The 19513-nt window shown below is 51.8% G+C and overlaps 1 protein-coding gene across 1 annotated transcript; it reads right to left on the bottom strand.

The window, feature by feature from the left end:
- Positions 1 to 880: 880 nt before the first annotated feature.
- Positions 881 to 19504, bottom strand: LOC100338194 (glutathione S-transferase theta-1). The gene is given in 6 exon segments (XM_008250175.4): positions 881 to 1329; positions 1477 to 1653; positions 14821 to 14898; positions 14900 to 14972; positions 17488 to 17575; positions 19301 to 19504. Coding segments are annotated over 6 exon segments (723 nt in total). The 5' UTR covers positions 19413 to 19504; the 3' UTR covers positions 881 to 1134.
- Between the last annotated feature and the right edge of the window lie 9 nt (positions 19505 to 19513).

The raw sequence follows: 19513 nt of genomic DNA, 5'->3' as shown, positions 1-19513 counted from the left end.
GTGCGTTGGAGAGTTCGCGGGGAAGTTCGTTACTTCGTTCTTTCTCATTTCTCTCTACTCATTCTTGCTTTGGGAGTTTGCTGTTTACTTATTCTTACTTTACTATAGAAAGGACTTGTAAAAAAAGGGAACAACAAGCGTCCGGTCCGGTGCGGCTCCTCCGCGTGCGGAGGAGCAGCAGTCCCCTAACTCAGGATTGCACAAAAACCCCTTGGTTTAAAGGACAAGTGGTTAGAAAACTTGAGGCTAGCTTTGCTGGTCTGATCCCAGGATCCCCCCCTAAGGAAGCTCTGTCCCCACCCCACTCCCAATACTACCCACTCCTCAGGCTAGTGCTGCCACTCGCTCCAACCAGGAGAAGCCCTGTTCCCTAGCCCTTCCGAGGGCCTGTCCTCCACGAGTCACCTTTGGCCCCAGTTACTGTAATAGCTCATCTCCCTGCTCCCTCCCCCCTCTCTCCCTCTCTCTCTGGCTGCCCTCCAGCCCAACCCCCAGCAGAAGCCAGAAGATTTTTCTCAAATGCAATTGGAGCCCTCTGCCCTTGTTTACCGTCTACTGCTGAGTGCCCTGGCCTGGCATTTAAGCTCCCTGCATGATGGGTTCTGAGCAGGAGAGCTGCTATTTGGATTTTCTCCTCTCTGAGCACCTCTGTAGGACAAAAGCAAGCCTGCTGATGTGGACAGAACTCCATGCAAAAGGGCCGTGTCCTGGGAGGCCGGCCCCAGGGCCAACCAATCGATCCATGTACAGTGTGGGAGCCGGCTGGGCCCTGTGCTAGCTAAGAACCAGAAAGCTAGGGGGCAATTGCAAATTCCGTTCTCCAGGAAGACGGAAGACCAGAGCCAGGACGGGTGGAGGTCAAACAAATCACACATTGGAGTCGGAAGCAGGGCCTCAGGCCAAGTCCACATGTATTACCTGTACTTAACACACAGCAGTGAAAGTGTGCGCTCTTTACTATCTTGGTTTTCAGGCAGCTGGGAGGAGAGGGTGTGGGTGGAATCCTGGCCCAAAGGAGCCAGGGTACGGTGGGAAAACCTAAGGCTCTCTGGGCCTGCCTCCCATGGATGTTGGAGATGCAGGTGCTTTGTAAACTGCAAGCTCATCGTATCATCGTATCATCGTATCAGCGTATCATCGTATCATGGCCAGCACGCCTGGCATCAGTTTCTGCTTTATGGTGGGGTCCGCAGGTGCAGAGTCCTTGACCTTCAGAACGACCTCATGGGCCTCCCGGAAGAGGTCCTCCCCCATGGCTGCCTCCACGCGCTGACGCCAGGTGGCCAGCTTGGGTCGACCTTCAAACACTTGGCAACCAGCCCCCACAGCCTGTAGGGAGAAAGGGACAGAATGAGGTACATGAACACAGCCAATGTGTAACACATCTGTGTAAGCACAGGCCCAGAGCCAGATGGGGACATCTTAGGCAACTAGGCGGGCCTGCGCCGCCTTCCCCAACCTAATGGGGGCACTCACGTGCATTAACTCCGTGATGGCCACCAGGTCGGCCAGGGTGATGTGGGGTCCGGCAAGGAAGGCCTTGTTCTGCAGGAACTTGTCCTCAAGCGCCTGCAGGTTCACCTCCAGCTCTGCCAGGGTGGCTGCCAGCAGCTCGGGAGATACCAGCTCGCCCAGGAAAACAGGGAACATCACCTGGTGAGGAAAGCAACAAAACTGGGGGCTTAGGGCTGAGCCCACCACTAGGAGTAGGAAGGCGAGCCCTCCCCCGCAGCCTGGGAGCTGCCTGTCGCTTTCATGCACCTCTCTTCCGTGGCTGGTTAGGTCTGCAGGCAAATTCCCAAGAAACATTCCTTCTTGCACGCTTTAGGGTTGGCTGAGCCTCAGGGCAGCAGATAGAACAAATCAAGCTCATCTGAAAGCGACTCCGAGGGGACCTGGAGAATGAGTTTAACACTTTTGGGGGAAGAGAGCTAGCGTGTTCTCTCTCTCTCTGCCTTTCAAGTAGATGAAAATAAATAAACATTATGGCCCGGCTCCGTGGCTCACTAGGCTAATCCTCTGCCTGCAGTGCCAGCACCCCGGGTTCTAGTTCCAGTCGGGGCGCCGGGTTCTGTCCTGGTTGCTCCTCTTCCAGTCCAGCTCTCTGCTGTGGCCCAGGAAGGCAGTGGAGGATGGCCCAAGTGCTTGGGCCCTGCACCTGCATGGGAGACCAGAAGGAAGCACCTGGTTCCTGGCTCTGGATTGGAGCAGCGCGCCGACCGTAGCAGCCATTTGGGGGGTGAATCAATGGAAGGAAGGAAGACCTTTCTCTCTGTCTCTCTCTCTCACTGTCTAACTCTGCCTGTCAAAAAAAAAAAAAAAAAAAAAAAAAAAAAAAAAAAAAAAAAAAGAAGGAAGAAAGAAAAGAAATAAACATTTAAAAAAAAAGTCTCTACTCTGTCACTTTAAAAAGTTGTGTTTTGGAAAACCCACCATACAGGAACCAGTCACTACAGACAGAAGGTGCAGAGAGACCAAAGCCGGAGGTGGACAAATCCAAGAGTACAGGGAAATTTACCGAGGGGACCTACGGACAGAAGCACAGTCTTGGGTGGGTGTACAGCCTGGATCTGTGGTAAGGAGTGGCTCACAGCTAACCAGTCAGCAAGGGCAGCCCACAGCTAATCCAGAAGCACCTGGACTTTCTCAAGAAATGCTAACATTACAGACATGAGAGAAAGAACATTCTAGAAGGTTATCTTGAAGACTCCATTTTTCCCACAAGGTTTGAGATGACCCATCAAGGTTACCTAATGGGCAAGATGGTGGTTACAGCCCATTGGGCTATGGTGAGTGACCTTGAGCAAGATACTCAAACCTTCCGAGTTTCCAGTTCCTCATCTGTAATTCAAGGGTGCTTCAAAATGTTCATGGCAAAATGGAATTAAAAGATCAATTGCCATACTGGAATGCCTGGGTTCAAGTCCTGGCTCTCAGCTCCAGACCCCGGCTTCCTGCTAATGCAAACCCTGGGAAGCAGCAAGTGATGGCTCAAGGAATTGGGTCCCTGCCACTCAGCTGGAGACCTGGTTGGAGTTCCTGGCTCCTGATTTTGGCCTGGCCCAACCCCAGCTACTGTGGGCATTTGGGGAACGAACCAGGGGATTGGGAATTTCTTTGCCTATCTCTATCTCTTTGCCTTTCCAATATTTTTTTAATTAATAAATGTTTAAAGAGATTATTTATTTGAAAGTCTAAGATAGAGAGAGAGGGAGGGAGAAAGATATATAGAGAGAAAGAGAGAGATCTTCCACCACCTAGTTCACGCCCCACAATAGCTGCACTGGCCACAGCTGGGCCAGGCTGAAGCCAGGAGCCAGGAGCTTCCTCCAGGTCTCCACGTGGCTGCAGGGACCCAAGCACCTGAGCCATCTTCTGCTGCTTTCCCAGGAGCATTAGCAGGAGCTGGATTGGAAGTGGAGCAGCTGGGACTCGAACTGGCACCCATATGGGATGCCACATCACAGGTGGTAACTTAACCTGCTATAGCACAACACCAGCCCCAAATCAGTAAAAACTTTAAAAAAACATATAGTATAGTAATAACATAGAGCAGTAACATAATCAGTGATTATCATTATCAAGTTCTGTATAGGAACACAATTGTCTAGGCTAGATTTGTGTATGACTGGCAGCACAGGGTGTTCACACCAGCATCCTACACACATAAGTATAATGGGTTGTGCTATGATGACACAATGGCTGTGTCACCACTAGGTGACAGCTCCATTATAATCTCACGGAACCCCAGGCGTATACGCCATATGTTGTGGACAGAAATGTTATGAGGTCATGGCTAGTTTATTATTTTTAAATGCAGTTTTAAAAATCATTTATTTATTTTCATTTTATTTGAAAGGTAGAGAGACAGGGAGAGAGAGAGAGGTCTGCCATCTGCTGATTCACTCTCCAAATGCCCACACAACAGCCAAGGCTGGGCCAGGCCAAAGCCTGCAACTTCATCCACGTCTCCCACGTAGGTGGCAGGGCCCCAAGCAGCCATCACCTGCTGCATCCCAGGATGTACATTAGTTATAGTTTACATAGCCAGGACAAGCAGCACTCCCATATGGGACACTGGAGTCTTAATACTGCCCCAATGTTATTAATCTCTATGGTGATATTTTCACCTTTTTTTTTTTTTTTTTTGACAGGCAGAGTTAGACAGTGAGAGAGAAAGACAGAGAGAAAGGTCTTTCTTCCATTGGTTCACCCCCAAATGGCCGCTATGGCCAGCACGCTGCGCCGATCCGAAGCCAGGAGCCAGGTGCTTCTCCTGGTCTCCCATGCGGGTGCAGGGCCCAAGCACTTGGACCATCCTCCATTGCCTTCCCAGGCCACAGCAGAGAGCTGGCCTGGAAGAGGAGCAACTGAGACAGAAACGGCGCCCCAACCGGGACTAGAACCCGGGGTGCCGGCGCTGCAGGCAGAGGATTAGCCTAGTGAGCCACGGCGCCGGCCTATTTTCACCTTTTTTAAAAGATGAATTTTTTTTTCTTGCAGGTTATGTAGTTCTTGCAACCAGTTTTTTGCAGGACTATGTTAAGTAAATTCTCAAGCCCATATAGCACACGTGTAATGCTAGGAAATTTTGCCTAATGAAAGGAAATATTTCATCATATTTGTGTTTAGACAGGTATTTCACACAGTACTTGGTTCTGCATAATGCAGCCACTGTAACTTGTAAGTCATTTTGCACTATTTGCATATTTTTAGTATTATCATAAATTTACTTTGCTTAAGATTCAGCACATTTGGGCCAGTGCTGTGTGCCTTCGCTTGCAGTGCCGGCATCTCATATGGGCGCCAGTTCAAGCCCTGGCTGCTCCACTTCCAATCCAGCTCTCCGCTAATGGCCTGGTAAAGCAGTGGAAGATGCCCCAAGTGCTTGGGCCCCTGCACCCATGTGGAAACGCCTGGCTCCTGGCTTCAGCCTGGCCCAGCCCCGACCATTGCGGTCATATGGGGAGTGAACCACGGAATGGAAGACCTCTCTCTCTGTCTCTCCCTCTCTCTATCTGTAACTCTGCTTCTCAAATAAATAAACAAACCTTAAAAAAATATTTAGTACATTTAATCACTCTTGAACTCTCTACAAATTGCAAAGGGAAAAATATTCGTTAGTAGTTACTCGGTCTCCACTCGAGACTCCTAGGCAAGCGTTATAATGTTCATCTGATATGGCATTGTTTTATGGTGCATTTCCAAACAAAGTCCAGAAGTGGCAATGCAGAGGGTAGGCACTGTGGCACAGCAGGCTAGGCTACTAACTGGGATATCCACATCCCATGTTGGAGTGCCTGCTGTCCTGGCTCAGCTTCTGGTCCAACTTCCTGTTGTTTTTTTTTTTTTTAAGATTTATTTTATTTCTTTGAAAGACAGAGTTACAGAGAAAGGCAGAGGCAGAGAGAGAGGTCTTCCATCTGCTGGTTCACTCCCCAGATGGCCGAGATGGCTGGAACTGCACCGATCCGAAACCAGGAGCCAGGAGCTTTTTCTGGGTCTCCCACATGGGTGCAGGGGCCCAAGGACTTGGGCCATCTTCTACTGCTTTCCCAGGCCATAGCAGAGAGCTGGATCGGAAGTGGAGCAGCTGGGCTTCAAACCAGCGCCCACATGGGAAGCCGGCACTGCAGGCCAGGGCTTAAACCTGCTGCGCTACAGCGCTGGCCCCCAGCTCTCTGTTATTCCACCTGGGAAACCAGTGCAGGGATAGCACAGCACTTGGGCCCCTGCCACCGTGTGGGAAACCCAGATGGAGCTCCCAGCTCCGGGCTCAGCCTGGCCCAGCCCTGCTATTTTAGCCCTTTGGAGAGGGAACCAGCCAATGGATGATCTTTCTCTCTGTCTTTCGAGTAAATAAATGAAAAAAAAAATCTTTACAAGCAAACCAAAAAAATTTTTTTTTGCAATTTGGTTTGACACAAATCTGTTGAGCTTTACAAGGCACATGAGATAATATTTAAACAGACATTTAACGTTGCAAATGAGACTTAAAAATTATGTCTACTAATATTGCACTGTAAAATAATTCCTTTCTTGGGGCTGACACCATGGCTCACATGGTTAATCCTCCGCCTGCGGCGCCAGCATCCCATATGGGTGCCGGGTTCTAGTCCCAGTTGCTCCTCTTCCAGTCCAGCTCTCTGCTGTGGCCTGAGAGGGCAGTGGAGGATGGCCCAAGTGCTTGGGCCCTGCACCCGCATGGGAGACCAGGAGAAGCACCTGGCTCCTGGCTTCGGATTGGCGTAGCTCCGGCCATGGCAGCCATTTGGGGAGTGAACCAATGGAAGGAAGACCTTTCTCTCTGTCTCTCTCTCACTGTCTATAACTCTACCTGTCAAATAAAAAAAATAATAATTCCTTTCTCTCAGTCCCTGTCTGTCATTCTGAACAGGCTTACTAAAGTATCTTTTTAAAGATTTATTTATTTGAAAGGCAGAGTTACAGAGAGACAGAGACAGAGAGAGAGAGAGGCCTTCCATCTGCTGGTTCGCTCTCCAAATGGCCACAACAGCCAGAGCTGAGCTGATCCGAAGCCAGGAGCCAGGAGCTTCTGGGTCTCCCATGTGGGTGCAGGGGCCCAAGGACTTGGGCTATCTCTACTGCTTTCCCAGGCCATAGCAGAGAGCTGGATTAGAAGAGGAGCAGCCGGGACTAGAACCGGTACCCACATGGGATGCTGGCGCTGCAGGCGGAGGATTAACCTGCTGTGCCACGGTGCCGGCCCCGAAAGTATCTTTTAAACTTTGAAAAAGGTCGCTGTTTAGGCCAGCTGCAGCCTCATACGGCTTCCTGCCTTTCTTGATGGCATCAAGAGGGCATAGCGAGGGGAAGACCTTTCTTATCTGGGTTTATATAAGTGAACTCTGGTGTTTGTACAGTGATGAAATTGTGTAATGACGTAGGTTTCAGAACATTCTGGCTGTTAAGCAATGTGTGACTTTGAAATAATGAACTGATAAATAAGTTCTGATCTGTTTATATAATAAAATACCATAGAGCAGTTAGAATGAATGCATTTGATCTACCCATGGCAAAATTTTCAAAACACACAACACTGAGTGAAAAATGCAAGTTGCAGAATGGAATAAGTATGAGAACATTGAAACTGATAAAAGTTTTATAAATTTTTTTTAAGATTTAATTACTTATTTGAAAGGCAGAATTACAGAGCGGCAGAAGCAGAGAGAGAGAGAGGTCTTCCATCTGCTGGTTCACTCCCCAGATGGCTGCAATGGCCAAACTATGCTGACCCAAAACCAGGAGCCTGGAGCTCCTGGTCTCCGGGTCTCCCACGTGGGTGCGGGGGCCCAAGGACCTGGGCCATCTTCCACTGCTTTCTCAAGCCATAGCGGAGAGCTGGATCGGAAGAGGAGCAGCTGGGACTCGAACCGGCGCCCATAAAGGATGCTGGCACTGCAGGCGGTGGATTTACCTGCTATGCCACGGCACTGGCCCCTAATTTTTTTTCTTTCTTTTTCTTTTTTTTAAATTTTTATTATTTTTTTTTAATTTTTTGACAGGCAGAGTGGACAGTGAGAGAGAGAGACAGAGAGAAAGGTCTTCCTTTGCCATTGGTTCACCCTCCAATGGCCGCCGCGGCCGGCGCGCTGCGGCCGGCGCACCGCGCTGATCCGATGGCAGGAACCAGGAGCCAGGTGCTTTTCCTGGTCTCCCATGGGGTGCAGGGCCCAAGCACCTGGGCCATCCTCCACTGCACTCCCTGGCCACAGCAGAGAGCTGGCCTGGAAGAGGGGCAACCGGGACAGCATCCGGCGCCCCGACCGGGACTAGAACCCAGTGTGCCGGCGCCGTTAGGCGGAGGATTAGCCTAGTGAGCCGCGGCGCCGGCCCTGGCCCCTAATTTTTTAAAAAAATATGTTTTATGCATTTGAAAGGTAGAGAGAGACACAGACAGAGAGAGGGATCTTCCATCCTCTGGTTCACTTCCCAAAAGCCTGCAACAGCTGGGGCTGAGCCACACTGAAGCCAAGAGCCTAGTACTCAATCCAGTCTCCCACCTGAGAGGCAGGCAATCACGTACCAGAGCCAACACTGCCATCTCCCGAGGTGCGCATCAGAAGGAAACTGGAGTCAGGAGGACCAAAACTGAAACCGCTGGGGATCTCGTCTGTGGGCTGCAGGTGCCCCAAATATCATCCTAACGGTTGCCCCAAATGCCTGCCTCATGACACTCACATACGACTTTAAACATTCCAATCAAACTGGATTTGGCTTGTGATTGTAAGTGTAATAGTGTATTACATAAATGCAATAATGTATACAATCCTTGGCCGGCGCCGTGGCTCAATAGGCTAATCCTCCACCTTGCGGCGCCGGCACACCGGGTTCTAGTCCCGGTCGGGGCGCCGGATTCTGTCCCGGTTGCCCCTCTTCCAGGCCAGCCCTCTGCTGTGGCCAGGGAGTGCAGTGGAGGATGGCCCAGGTGCTTGGGCCCTGCACCCCATGGGAGACCAGGAAAAGCACCTGGATCCTGGCTCCTGCCATCGGATCAGCGCGGTGCGCCGGCTGCAGCGGCGGCCATTGGAGGGTGAACCAACGGCAAAAGGAAGACCTTTCTCTCTGTCTCTCTCTCTCACTGTCCACTCTGCCTGTCAAAAATTTAAAAAAAAAAATAATGTATACAATCCCGAACTAGAAGGACTTGCACCTGCAGTGGGCGGGTTGGCCTCATAGCAAGCAGTAAGGACACAAAAAGAGGTTCGTGGATGTTTTGTTCTCCAGTGTTTCTTTTTCACATGAAGAGGATCCCAGGGATGACAGGAGGGAGAACAAGTTTTGCAACCCGGAATTAGTCCTATGCTTTCAAAAAGGAAGCTGGTCTAATGACCAGAGCAGCAGATCAGCGAGCTCTCTCGGAAACAAAGGCATTGGAAAGCAAATAAGCTTGCTTTTCTCGAAAGCCTTAAGAAAAGGAAGATCAAGGAACAAAGAACAAGAAAGTGAAAGTTGAGACCTGTGATGTCCAGCGTGGTCACCACAGCCGCGGCGGCCCCCAAGCTCAGGAAATGTGGCCTGTTCCAGCTGACAGGTGCTGTGCACCTAAACACGCCCCAGAATCTGAAAGCTCAGTACAAAATGAGAACATAAAATACTTCATTAATCATTTTATTTCCTACAGGGGCAAGTAGTTAGGCTGCTGCTTGAGACGCCTGCATCCCATACAGCGTGCCAGTTCGAATCCCAGCTTCTCCACTTCTGATCCAGCTTCCTGCTAATGCTAATTCCTGGGAAGGCAGCAGAAGACAGTCCAAATACTTGGGCCTCTGCACCCACGTGGGAGAACTGGATGAAGCTCCTGGCTCCTGGCTTCAGCCTGGCCCAGCCAGGGCTGTTGTGGGCATTTGGGGAGATGGAAGATCTCTGTCTCTGTCTCTACCTCTCTTTCTCTGCTGCTCTACCTTTCAAGTACATGAAAAATTTTTTTTTTTAATTTTGAAAATTTTTAATGCACAAAAAGAACATCCCAGAAACAGAACAGGTGCTGACTTAACTCAAGTACATGAAAATTTTAAAAAATAAAATAAATAGAATGTGTTAATACATTGGCATGATAATTTTTAAATTATGGCATAATATAAAATTTATCAAATTAACCATTTCAGTAGTGAAACATTTTCAAGTGCACAGTTTGGGGTGGTTAGCCTAAAAAGAAACAGACAGGCTGGGGCCGGTGCTGTGGCATAGCGGGTAAAACCATGCCTGCAGTGCCGGCATCCCATATGGGTGCCAGTTCCAGTCCCAGCTGCTCCACTGCTGATCCACCTCTCTGCTATGTCCTGGGAAAGCAGCAGAAGATGGCCCAAGTCCTTGGGCCCCTGCACCCACATGGGAGACCCGGAGGAAACTCCTGGCTCCTGGCTTCGGATCGGCGCAGCTCCAGCCATTGCAGGCAATTAGAGAGTGAACCAGCAGATGGAAGGCCTCTCTCTGTGTGTGTCTCTCCTCTGTGTACTCTGATTCTCAAATAAATAAACAAATATTTTTTTATTTTTTTTATTTTTTTTATTAATTTTTTTTTTGACAGGCAGAGTGGACAGTGAGAGAGAGACAGAGAGAAAGGTCTTCCTTTGCCGTTGGTTCACCCTCCAATGGCCGCCTTGGCCGGCGCGCTGCGGCCGGCGCACCGCGCTGATCCGATGGCAGGAACCAGGAGCCAGGTGCTTTTCCTGGTCTCCCATGGGGTGCAGGGCCCAAGCACCTGGGCCATCCTCCACTGCACTCCCTGGCCATAGCAGAGAGCTGGCCTGGAAGAGGGGCAACCGGGACAGAATCCGGCGCCCTGACCGGGACTAGAACCCGGTGTGCCGGCACCGCTAGGCGGAGGATTAGCCTAGTGAGCCGCGGCGCCGGCCAATAAACAAATATTTTTAAAAAATGAAAAAGAAACAGGCTGTGCAGAATAAATGAGCTATATTTTGAGGCTCACTGAGAATCCTATTGGAGAGGAGGAAGCCTATGGCTGGCTTGGGGAAAAGGGGACTTTGTTCAAGAAGAAGAGAAGAAGCTATTTTGAAACCAAATGTTACAAAACCCCAAGGCCGCCAGGATTTGTTTCAGGAGTTAGTGTCAGCCTATTGGCTGAGACAGCGGTTGCTAAGCAAGGGGCCTTGTGCATATGGCTTCTCTGGAGTGCTGCCTAATCTTAAACCAAATCCTTTCAGGGAGTTACCCAGAGCTGCAACCTACCTACAAGGAAATGATTCAGCCCAGTGGGTGGACATTCAGATAACAGCTGAAACATGCTTGTATTTCTCTGTGGGAGGTGGTAACCAGGTAAAGTCCATCTACCAGACCTCAAATAGCCCTTTCCCGAGTCATAGTGGCCAGGAGCTATGCACATTGGCTTTCCAGGACTGATTTAGGACAGATGGAGCAGGGAGCTGGGTACTGCTAGCAGCTCCATCCGCATGGCCACCCCAGCATTGTTTAGTAAAGGTGATCTTTATTTCTTTCTCTTTTTATTTGTTTATTTCAAAGGCAGAGTTACAGAGAGGAGGAGGAGGAGGAGGAGAAAGATCTTGAATCCATTGGTTCACTTCCTCAAATGTCTGCAATGGCCAGGGCTGAGCCAGGCAGAAGCCAGGATCCAGGAGCTTATTCTGGGTCTCCTACGTGGGTGCAGGGGCCCGAGCACTTGAGCCATCCTCTACTGCTTTCCCAGGCCACAGCAGAAAGCTGGATTGGAAGTGGAGCAGCTGGGACTTGAACTGGTGCCCTATGGAATGCTGGTGCTGCAGCTTTAACCTGCTGAATCACAACACTGGACCCCAGCAGAATTCTTAAGGGCAGCATTAAAAAAAAGAAGTTTTAGTTATCTATTTTATTTGAAAAGCAAACAGAGGCAGAGACATAGACAGAGAGAGCTCTTCCATCTGCTGGCTCACTCCCCAGATAATTGCAACAACCAGAGCCAGTCTGCAGCCAGGAGCAGAGAACTCACTCTGGGTCTCCCAGATGAGTAGCAGGGGGCCTAGGCACCTGAGCCACCACCTTCTGCCTCCTGGAGTGTGCCTTAGCAGGAAGCCGGAATCAGAAGTGGAGCAAGGATTTGAATCCTGGCATGCCCATCTGGGACGCAGGCAACCTGGCTCGGCTGTTGGCTGCAGTGATGCTGAACTCCACGCCTCCTGATAGATCTCCTAAACTTGTTTCTTCTCCTTCCTTCCTTGTGCACCTGCTTATCCAGCAGACAGCACTCTTGGGGAAGGTCTTGTCAAATGCCCTGTCACTGATTCACACGAAAGCATGCCCTGCGACAGTTGCATCCCTCACTGATTCACACGAAAGCATGCCCTGCGACAGGTGCATCCCAGGCATTTATGCACGAGCGCGCTTGCTCACACCTCCCCAGACCTGACTCTGCTAGAGTTCGACATAAGCGACTCCATCCTGGCACCGGCAACTTTCACAGTGCAGATGTCAAAGTGTACACAGCTTAAGTGTACCTGCATTGTGCAATGATCACTATCCCACACCTCCAGAACTGTCTTCATCGTATAGCACTGCCACTGGACCATTAAACAATGACTCCCCATCCCCTCCTTCCACCCACACTGGCAAAGGCCCCCATGTCTGCTTTCTGGTCCAAGATCCCAAAGTTCTCCTGCAGTAAATGAATAACTTGATTCCACCTTCAAGGCTCACTTGCTCAGGGCAGATGTTTAATGTCATGATGGTCATCATTGTGTAAGCTGCCCATGTCCCAGGGTCGGCTCTATGGCGTAGAAGGTTAAACCTCTGCTTGCAGCACTGGCATTCCATATCCGCACTGGTTCGAGTCCCAGCTGCTTCACTTCCCATCCAGCTCCCTGCTAATTCGCCTGGGTGAGCAGTGGAAGATGGCCCAAGTACTTGGGCCCCTGTACCATGTGGGAGACCTAGAAGAAGCTGCTAACTTCTGGCTGAATTCAGCCTGCAACTGGCTGTTGCAGTCATTTGGACAGTGAACCAGCAAATGGAAGGTTTTTCTCTCTCTATTTCCTTCTTTCTCTATATCTCTGCCTTTCAAATTAGTTAATTAATTTGGGGTGCCTGGGTTCAATTCCAAGTTCTGGCTCCTGATTCCAGCTTCCTACTTATGCAGACCCTGGGAGGCAGCAATGATAGCTTGAGTAATTGGGCTCCTGCCACCCACATGGAGGATGGAGTTTCTGGATCCTGGCTATTGTGGTCATTCGTAGAGTGAACCTGTGGATGGAAACTCTCTCTGTCCTATCTGTCTCTTTCTCTTTCTCTCTGTGTCTCTCTGCCTCTCAAACAAATAAATAAATTTTAATAATACAGATGCTCCTCAAGTCATAATATGGGGTTAGGTCACAATAAACCTATTACAAATTGAATCTACAGGAAGTAAAAAATGCATTTAGGGGCCAGTGCTGTGGCTCACTAGGCTAATCCTCTGCCTGTGGTGCCGGCACCCCGGGTTCTAGTTCCGGTTGGGGTGCCAGATACTAGTCTCGGTTGCTCCTCTTCCAGTCCAGCTCTCTGCTGTGGCCAGGGAGTGCAGTGGAGGATGGCCCAAGTGCTTGGGTTCCTGCACCCGCATGGGAGACTGAGAGGAAGCACCCGGCTCCTGGCTTCAGATTGGCGCAGTGCCGGCTGTGGCGGCCATTAAGAGAGTAAACTAACGGAAGGAAGACCTTTGTCTCTGTCTCTCTCTCTCACTGTCTATAACTCTTTCTGTCTCCCTCTCTCTCTCTCTCTCTCACTGTCTAACTCTGCCTGTCAAAAAAAAAAAAAAACACATTTAGTACAGGTAACTTATTGAATATTGTAGCTTAGCAACCCAGCGACACTGGAAACACCCCACTGTTCACTCCTGTGCTCACATGGCTCATGGGGAGACATAACTTTCTGTTGTGGTCCAGTATCATGAGAGAGTATTGTATCACATACCACCAACCAGGGAGAAAATCAGAATGCAAAATTCGAGGTATAGTTTCTATTGAATGTGTATTACTCTTGCATCATCAAGAATGAGAAAGAGCATCGGTTGAACCATCCTAAGTAGGAGAGCATCTGTATTTGAAGCCAGAGATGAACTCGTTCTGGCTAAAGCCACAACCCAGCCTCTCTCTGAGTAGCTGGAAGACAGGAGCCTCACAGTGGGGCTGCCTGACAGGGAAAGTGCAAGCCCTTCCCGGGAGTAGTGATTACACGCTTCAATCTCGACTCCTCTTTATACATAATGTCCAGCACACGAAAATAACTTACAAAACATGCGAAGAAGCAGGAAAATGTGACCCCTAATTATGATGGGGGTGGGGGGCAGCCAATAGGAACAGATCCTGGTGTTGAAATTAGCTGACCAAGGGGCTGGCATTGTGGCATTGTAGCTGTCACCTGCGACACTGCATCCTGTATGGATGATGGTTCCAAGTCCTGGCTGCTCCATTTCTGATCCAGCTCCCTGCTGATGCACCTGGGAAAGTGATGGAAGATGCCCAAGTGCTTGGGTCTTGCTACTTACATGAGAGACCTGGAAGAAGCTCCTGGCTCCTGGCTTCAGCCTGGCCCAGCCCTGGCCATTGCGGCCATCTGGGGAATGAATCAGTGGATGGAAGATAGCTCTCTCTCTCTCTCTCTCTCTCTCTCTCTCTCTTTCTGTAAGCTGGACTTTCAAATAAATAAATAAAGCTTTAATAAAAGAAATTAGCCAACAAAGACTTTTAAATAATAATAATAAACGTGCTGGGGCCAGCACTGTGGTGTAGCGAATAAAGCCACCGCCTGCAGTGCCAGCATCCCATATGGGCACAGGTTTAAGACCCGGCTGCTCCACTTCCTATCCAGCTCTCTGCCATGGGCTGGGAAAACAGTAGAAGATGGCCCAAGTCCTTGGGTCCCTGCAACCCGCGTGGGAGACCCGGAGGAAGCTCCTGGCTCCTGGTTTCAGATTGGCACAGCTCCAGCCATTGTGGCCAATTGGGGAGTGAACCAGCGGATGGAAGACCTCTCTCTCTCTCTCTCTCTCTGCCTCTCCACTCTGTGTAACTATGACTTTCATATAAATAAATAAATCTTTTAAAAAAACATTAAAAAAATTTCAGAGAAAAAAGTGGACAACATGTGTGAACAGATGGCAACTTCAGTGGAGAAATCGAAACCCTAAGAAACAATTTCTAGAAATGAAAAATGCACATCTCAAACTAAAGAATGCATTAGATGGACCAGCACTGCAGGCACAGCAGAAGCATCAGTGACAGCAACGACAGGTCAGCAGAAACCATCCCGGCAGAAAGGAAGCATTCAGCAGTGCTCCAGCCCCTGTGCCCAGCCCTCCCCAAGCCTCACCTTGTGCCACAGAGCCCGGAGGCAGCTTCTGCGCAGGGCAGTGTGCTGCCACGCCAGGTACTCGTCCACACGAGCCCGGGGCCTGCAGGTCCTGAGGGTACCAGTGGTCGGGGACCTTATACTTGTGCGTCAGGTAGAGCAGGATGGCCACACTGTGGGGGACAGGGCACGGGGTGGGAGAAGGAAGGGCATCATCCTAGGGACTGCATACATGGGGCCTTCTTTAATCCTCCTGACAATCTGACAAAGTATGAGCCTCAGTGCATAGACAAGGAAGCCAGGCTTAGAAAGGTGAAGGGGGAGTGGCCTGGCGATACAGTGCAGGGGGTTACGCCAGCACCCTGTATCAGAGTGCTGGTTCAAGTCCTGGCTGCTCTGCTTCCAATCCAGCTCCCTGCTGATGTGCCTGGGAAGCAGCAGACGATGGCTCAAGTACTTGAGTCTCTGCCACTCAAATGGGAGACCCTGGCTCCTGGCTTCAGCCTGGCCCAGTTTCAGCTGATGGTGGGCACTTGGGTAGTGAACTAGCAGAAAGATCTGCTTCTCTGTCTGCCTTTCAAATAAGTAAATACATTTTAAAGAAGTGTGGAAGCACTTGCCCCAGGCCACACAGCCCTTGGTAGCAAAGCTGAAAGTCTTCCTGAGGCTAACACTCAAGCTCATGCTACCACCAGGCTGAATCCCACAGCAGAGCAAAGGGTCCAGAGGCAGCTTCTGATCAGCAAACCAGAGAGAGCTTCCTGCAGGAGGCAGCATCCAAGCTCAGCCCGAAGGAAGCTCAGCTCTTCCTGGTCTGAATCCACTGCCCTCTCTGGCATTCACAGCAGCCTCAGATGGCCTGCTTGTCCAGGTGGGGGCACTTTCTTGTCACCACCCCCTCCTTGGTCAGGTCATTCTTTTTGACAAGAATCAGCTGCTATCTAGACCCTCAAGCCTTGCCCAGAAAACACATGGGATGCTGCAGGAGCCTGGAACCACAGATGCGAGGAAGACCCTGGTGCTCCCTTCCTGTTCTAGGCTGTGGGGGCTGCCATGCTGTTGTGATGAGGACGAGTCTGGGAGGAGACCGAGGATTTGTCAGTTTGGAACTTAAGGTGTCCCACGTGTTGGGCACCCCAGCCCAAAGGGTGGGCGAATTTCTGTATTTGCCACTGGTCCATGTTCCCTGTTAAAAGTCCTGTACCAAGGCTGGTGCTGTAGTGTAGTGGGTAAAGCCACCACCTGCAGTGACAGCATCCCATATGGGCACTGATTTGAGATCTGGCTGCTCCGCTTCCGATCCAGCTCTCTGCTATGGCCTGGGAAAGCAGTAGAAGATGGCCCAAGTCCTTGGGCCCCTGCACCCGCATAGGAGACCCAGAAGAGGCTCCTGGCTCCTGGCTTAGGATCAGCACAGCTCCGGCCATTGCGGCCAATTGGGGAGTGAACCAGTGGATGGAAGACCTCTCTCTCTCTCTCTCTCTGCCTCTGCCTCTCTGCAACTCAGCCTTTCAAATATATATATATATATATATATATATATATATATAAATTTATATTATATATAAATCTTAAAAAAAAGTCCTGTACCCCATGCCCGAGCTTAGTGACACAGCTGTCAGGGCAAGATGCCCTGGCTCTCCTTTTGCTTCCAGCTGATGGCTCAAACCCCCCGCGAGGAGGACCGCAGGCAGACCTGCAGGAGTTGCACCCTGCCCCTGGCTGGTAGCTGTGAGGGCTCCACCCTCGGAGGCCACAAGGACTCAGAGCAGGCGTTATGTCACAGTGGCTTCACTGTTTGCAATGCCTGTCTCCCATCTCCAAGTGCCAATCTACATGCCGGCTGCTCCTCTTTGGATGGTGCTAATGCACCATGGAAGGCAGTGGAGGGACGGCCCGAGTGCTTAGGTTAGGCCCCTGCCACCTGTTGGGAGACCTGGATGGAATTCCTGCCTCTTGGCTTGAGCCTGGCTGGCTCAGACCTGGCAGTTGTGGGCATTTGGGGGAGTGAATCAGCAGATAAAAGGTCTCTCTCTCTCTCTCTCCCTCTGTCACTCTGCCTTTCAAACAAACAAATAAATCTTTTCAGAAAGGGAAAAGTAGCAAGGCCTCAGAACAGCACGGAGGCACCAACAAGGAAGACTGGGCCTGGCAGGGTGTCTGGGGAACTCATCGGGGGTGCGAGATCCGAGATGACCTCTAACCCATAAACCCCGGTTACCCTGGCTATGGGACGGCTGAGCCAGGTAACAAAAAGGGCTGAACTGGGAGAAGGTTGGGCTTTCTCTAAAGAGCTTTCAACTTACTGGGCCTACAGCCACTTCTCTGGCAGCTCAGCCCTGGGGGAGACCCACCCAGAGATGGGGTCCCCTGGGCAGCCCAAACACAAGACTGGCTCCACACCAGCTGGGACAGGGAGCTGCCCCGGGTTGGGTGAAGCCACCACCTCCCCATGCCCAGGCCTGTGCCCTGCTCCCAGGGACGCTCTGGCCAGTAGACAGAGCACTTGGTTCTCCAACTATCCTGGTGACTGGAAGAGCAGGCAGGGGCCTGGGTCTCAGCCCCAGGGCGGGACTGGGACAAAGAGGACTGTCCCTTTGAGGACCCCAGCTTCCGTGTCTGTAGCCTCAAGCGCTGGGACAGGGTGCATGCAGCAGGGCCCAGCAGCGGCCCCAGGGGCCCAGGTACCTCTCAGCCAAGGTGAAGTCCCCATCCTTCAAGGCCGGCACCTTCTTCAAGGGGTTCACCTGGGCGAAGGCTTCACTGAGGTGCTCGGCTGCAGACAGAAGAACCCCAGGGGGTGGTGAGGGCAGAAGCCTGAGCCCCCCGCAGCCTGGGCTACCTCCTGCGGTGGTGGGGCCCCAGGACGCTGCTCTCTGGGGCAGGGGATGGGACGCCATGGGAGGAGAGGAGCTAGCATGAGACAGACATGGACCCCCCCCCCCCCAATTCGCCCAGTCCCACAGGCATAGCCCTCCCACAAGCTGATGCTCTCCACTGGAGCTCCAGGTGCACGCGGTGGGCCTGGCCCTTCCCTCACACCTCCACCCCCACCCCCTCCTCTGCCCACCACTGGCAGCTTCATGAGTTCACATGCAGGGTGTCCGGGGCTGCAGGGGAGGTCCCCTGAGTGGAGCTAGGATTTCCCACAGCGCTCCCCCCTCCACTCCAAGGAAGTGAACTTTCCCTGAGACCTAATCACTTGGTACCAACTCCCCGCTTTGGTCCCCATCATCCTGCAGAGCAGGTAGAATGCCCTGGAAGGCAGACATATGGCTTTTCCCCTCCCACTGCAGGGACCCCACCACCCTCCCTGGACCTCCCTGCAGGGGGCTCTGCCACCAGGGAGCCCTCATCTCCTCTCTTGGGGAAACACCCCCCAGCTGCATCCCACCTGGATGCCCCTTTGTCCCCTCTCTCCCTGGTCCCACACCCCCAGGATAGTGGGATAGTGGGCAGCACCCAGAGAGGCTGGGAAGAGATGAAATTTCAGGCCGTGGGCCAGAGCAGTGCCAAGTGTGGACTTGCCATTAAGGGGGTATTGGATGGAAGACTGTTGCGGCCCTTTGGGGAATGAGCCTGTGGATGGAAGATCTCTCTCTCTCTCTTTATAACTCTGCCTTTCAAATAAATAACAATCTTTTTTTTTTTTTGACAGAGTTAGACAGTGAGAGAGAGAGAGAGAGAAAGGTCTTCCTTCTGTTGGTTCACCCCCCCAAATGGCCATTACAGCCGGCGCTGTGCTGATCCGAAGCCAGGAGCCAAGTGCTTCTCCTGGTCTCCCATGCGGGTGCAGGTGCCCAAGCACTTGGGCCACCCTCCACTGCCATTCCAGGCCACAGCAGAGAGCTGGACTGGAAGAGGAGCAGCCGGGCCTAGAACCCGGCACCCATATGGGATGCTGGCTCCGCAGGCAGAGGATTAACCAAGTGAGCCATGGCGCTGGCCCCATAAAACAATCTTTTTAAATGAAAGAGAGAGGCAGAGAAGGAAGAACAGAGGAAGGGGTAGCAGGGGACGCCGATGCAGACTGGGTAGGGGTTACAGAGGGCAGACCTGCAAAGTCAGTCCCTGGGGTTTGCTTTCTGTCCTGGCAGCCAGGACTACAAAGCAGGGACTCCAGATCTGTCCCCATCTGGGTGCCTGGTGCCCCCGACCCCTCTCCTAAGGCTCCCACCTCTTGTCTGGGGTCGGGGTTCCCTCAGGCCCAAGAGGCACCACGCTGACGTGCCAGGTCTCCCCTCCTCCCGCTATTCCTCGCCTCTGCCCCTCTTTATTCGGCGCCAGCTGAGCCCCCCTCATTCATAATCTGGGCGGGGGAACCAAGCAGAGTTTGGGGGAAACCTCTGGCACTCACCTTCCGTGGACTAGTGCCCAAATCAGCCCAGCGATGGCCCAGTTAAGAGGAGGCGCAGGAGCGGGGAGGGGTCCCCGAGGCAAGGTCTGCCTCCCAGGCCCTCCCCGGACTCTCGGTGCCCCCCAAACCCGAGGACCGGCCCACCTTGGCGCAGCTCCACGGGGCGCAGCTGGAAGGGGATCCCGTTTTTCTTGGCGAAGATGTAGACGGCGCGGCAGGGCTGGGACAGCAGGTCCAGGTAGAGCTCCAGGCCCATGGCGAGGGCTGCGTGGGGCACGGACTCAGCAAAGCACTGCGCGTCCCTGCGACTCGGGTCTCGGGTCTCGGGTCTTGGGTCTCGAGTCTCTGCATTGGGAC

The sequence above is a fragment of the Oryctolagus cuniculus genome, chromosome 21 (genome assembly GCF_964237555.1).
Source record: "Oryctolagus cuniculus chromosome 21, mOryCun1.1, whole genome shotgun sequence".
NCBI lineage: Eukaryota > Metazoa > Chordata > Mammalia > Lagomorpha > Leporidae > Oryctolagus > Oryctolagus cuniculus.
Note: the sequence above shows the minus strand (reverse complement) of the source record. Positions and strands in the feature narration are given on the sequence as shown.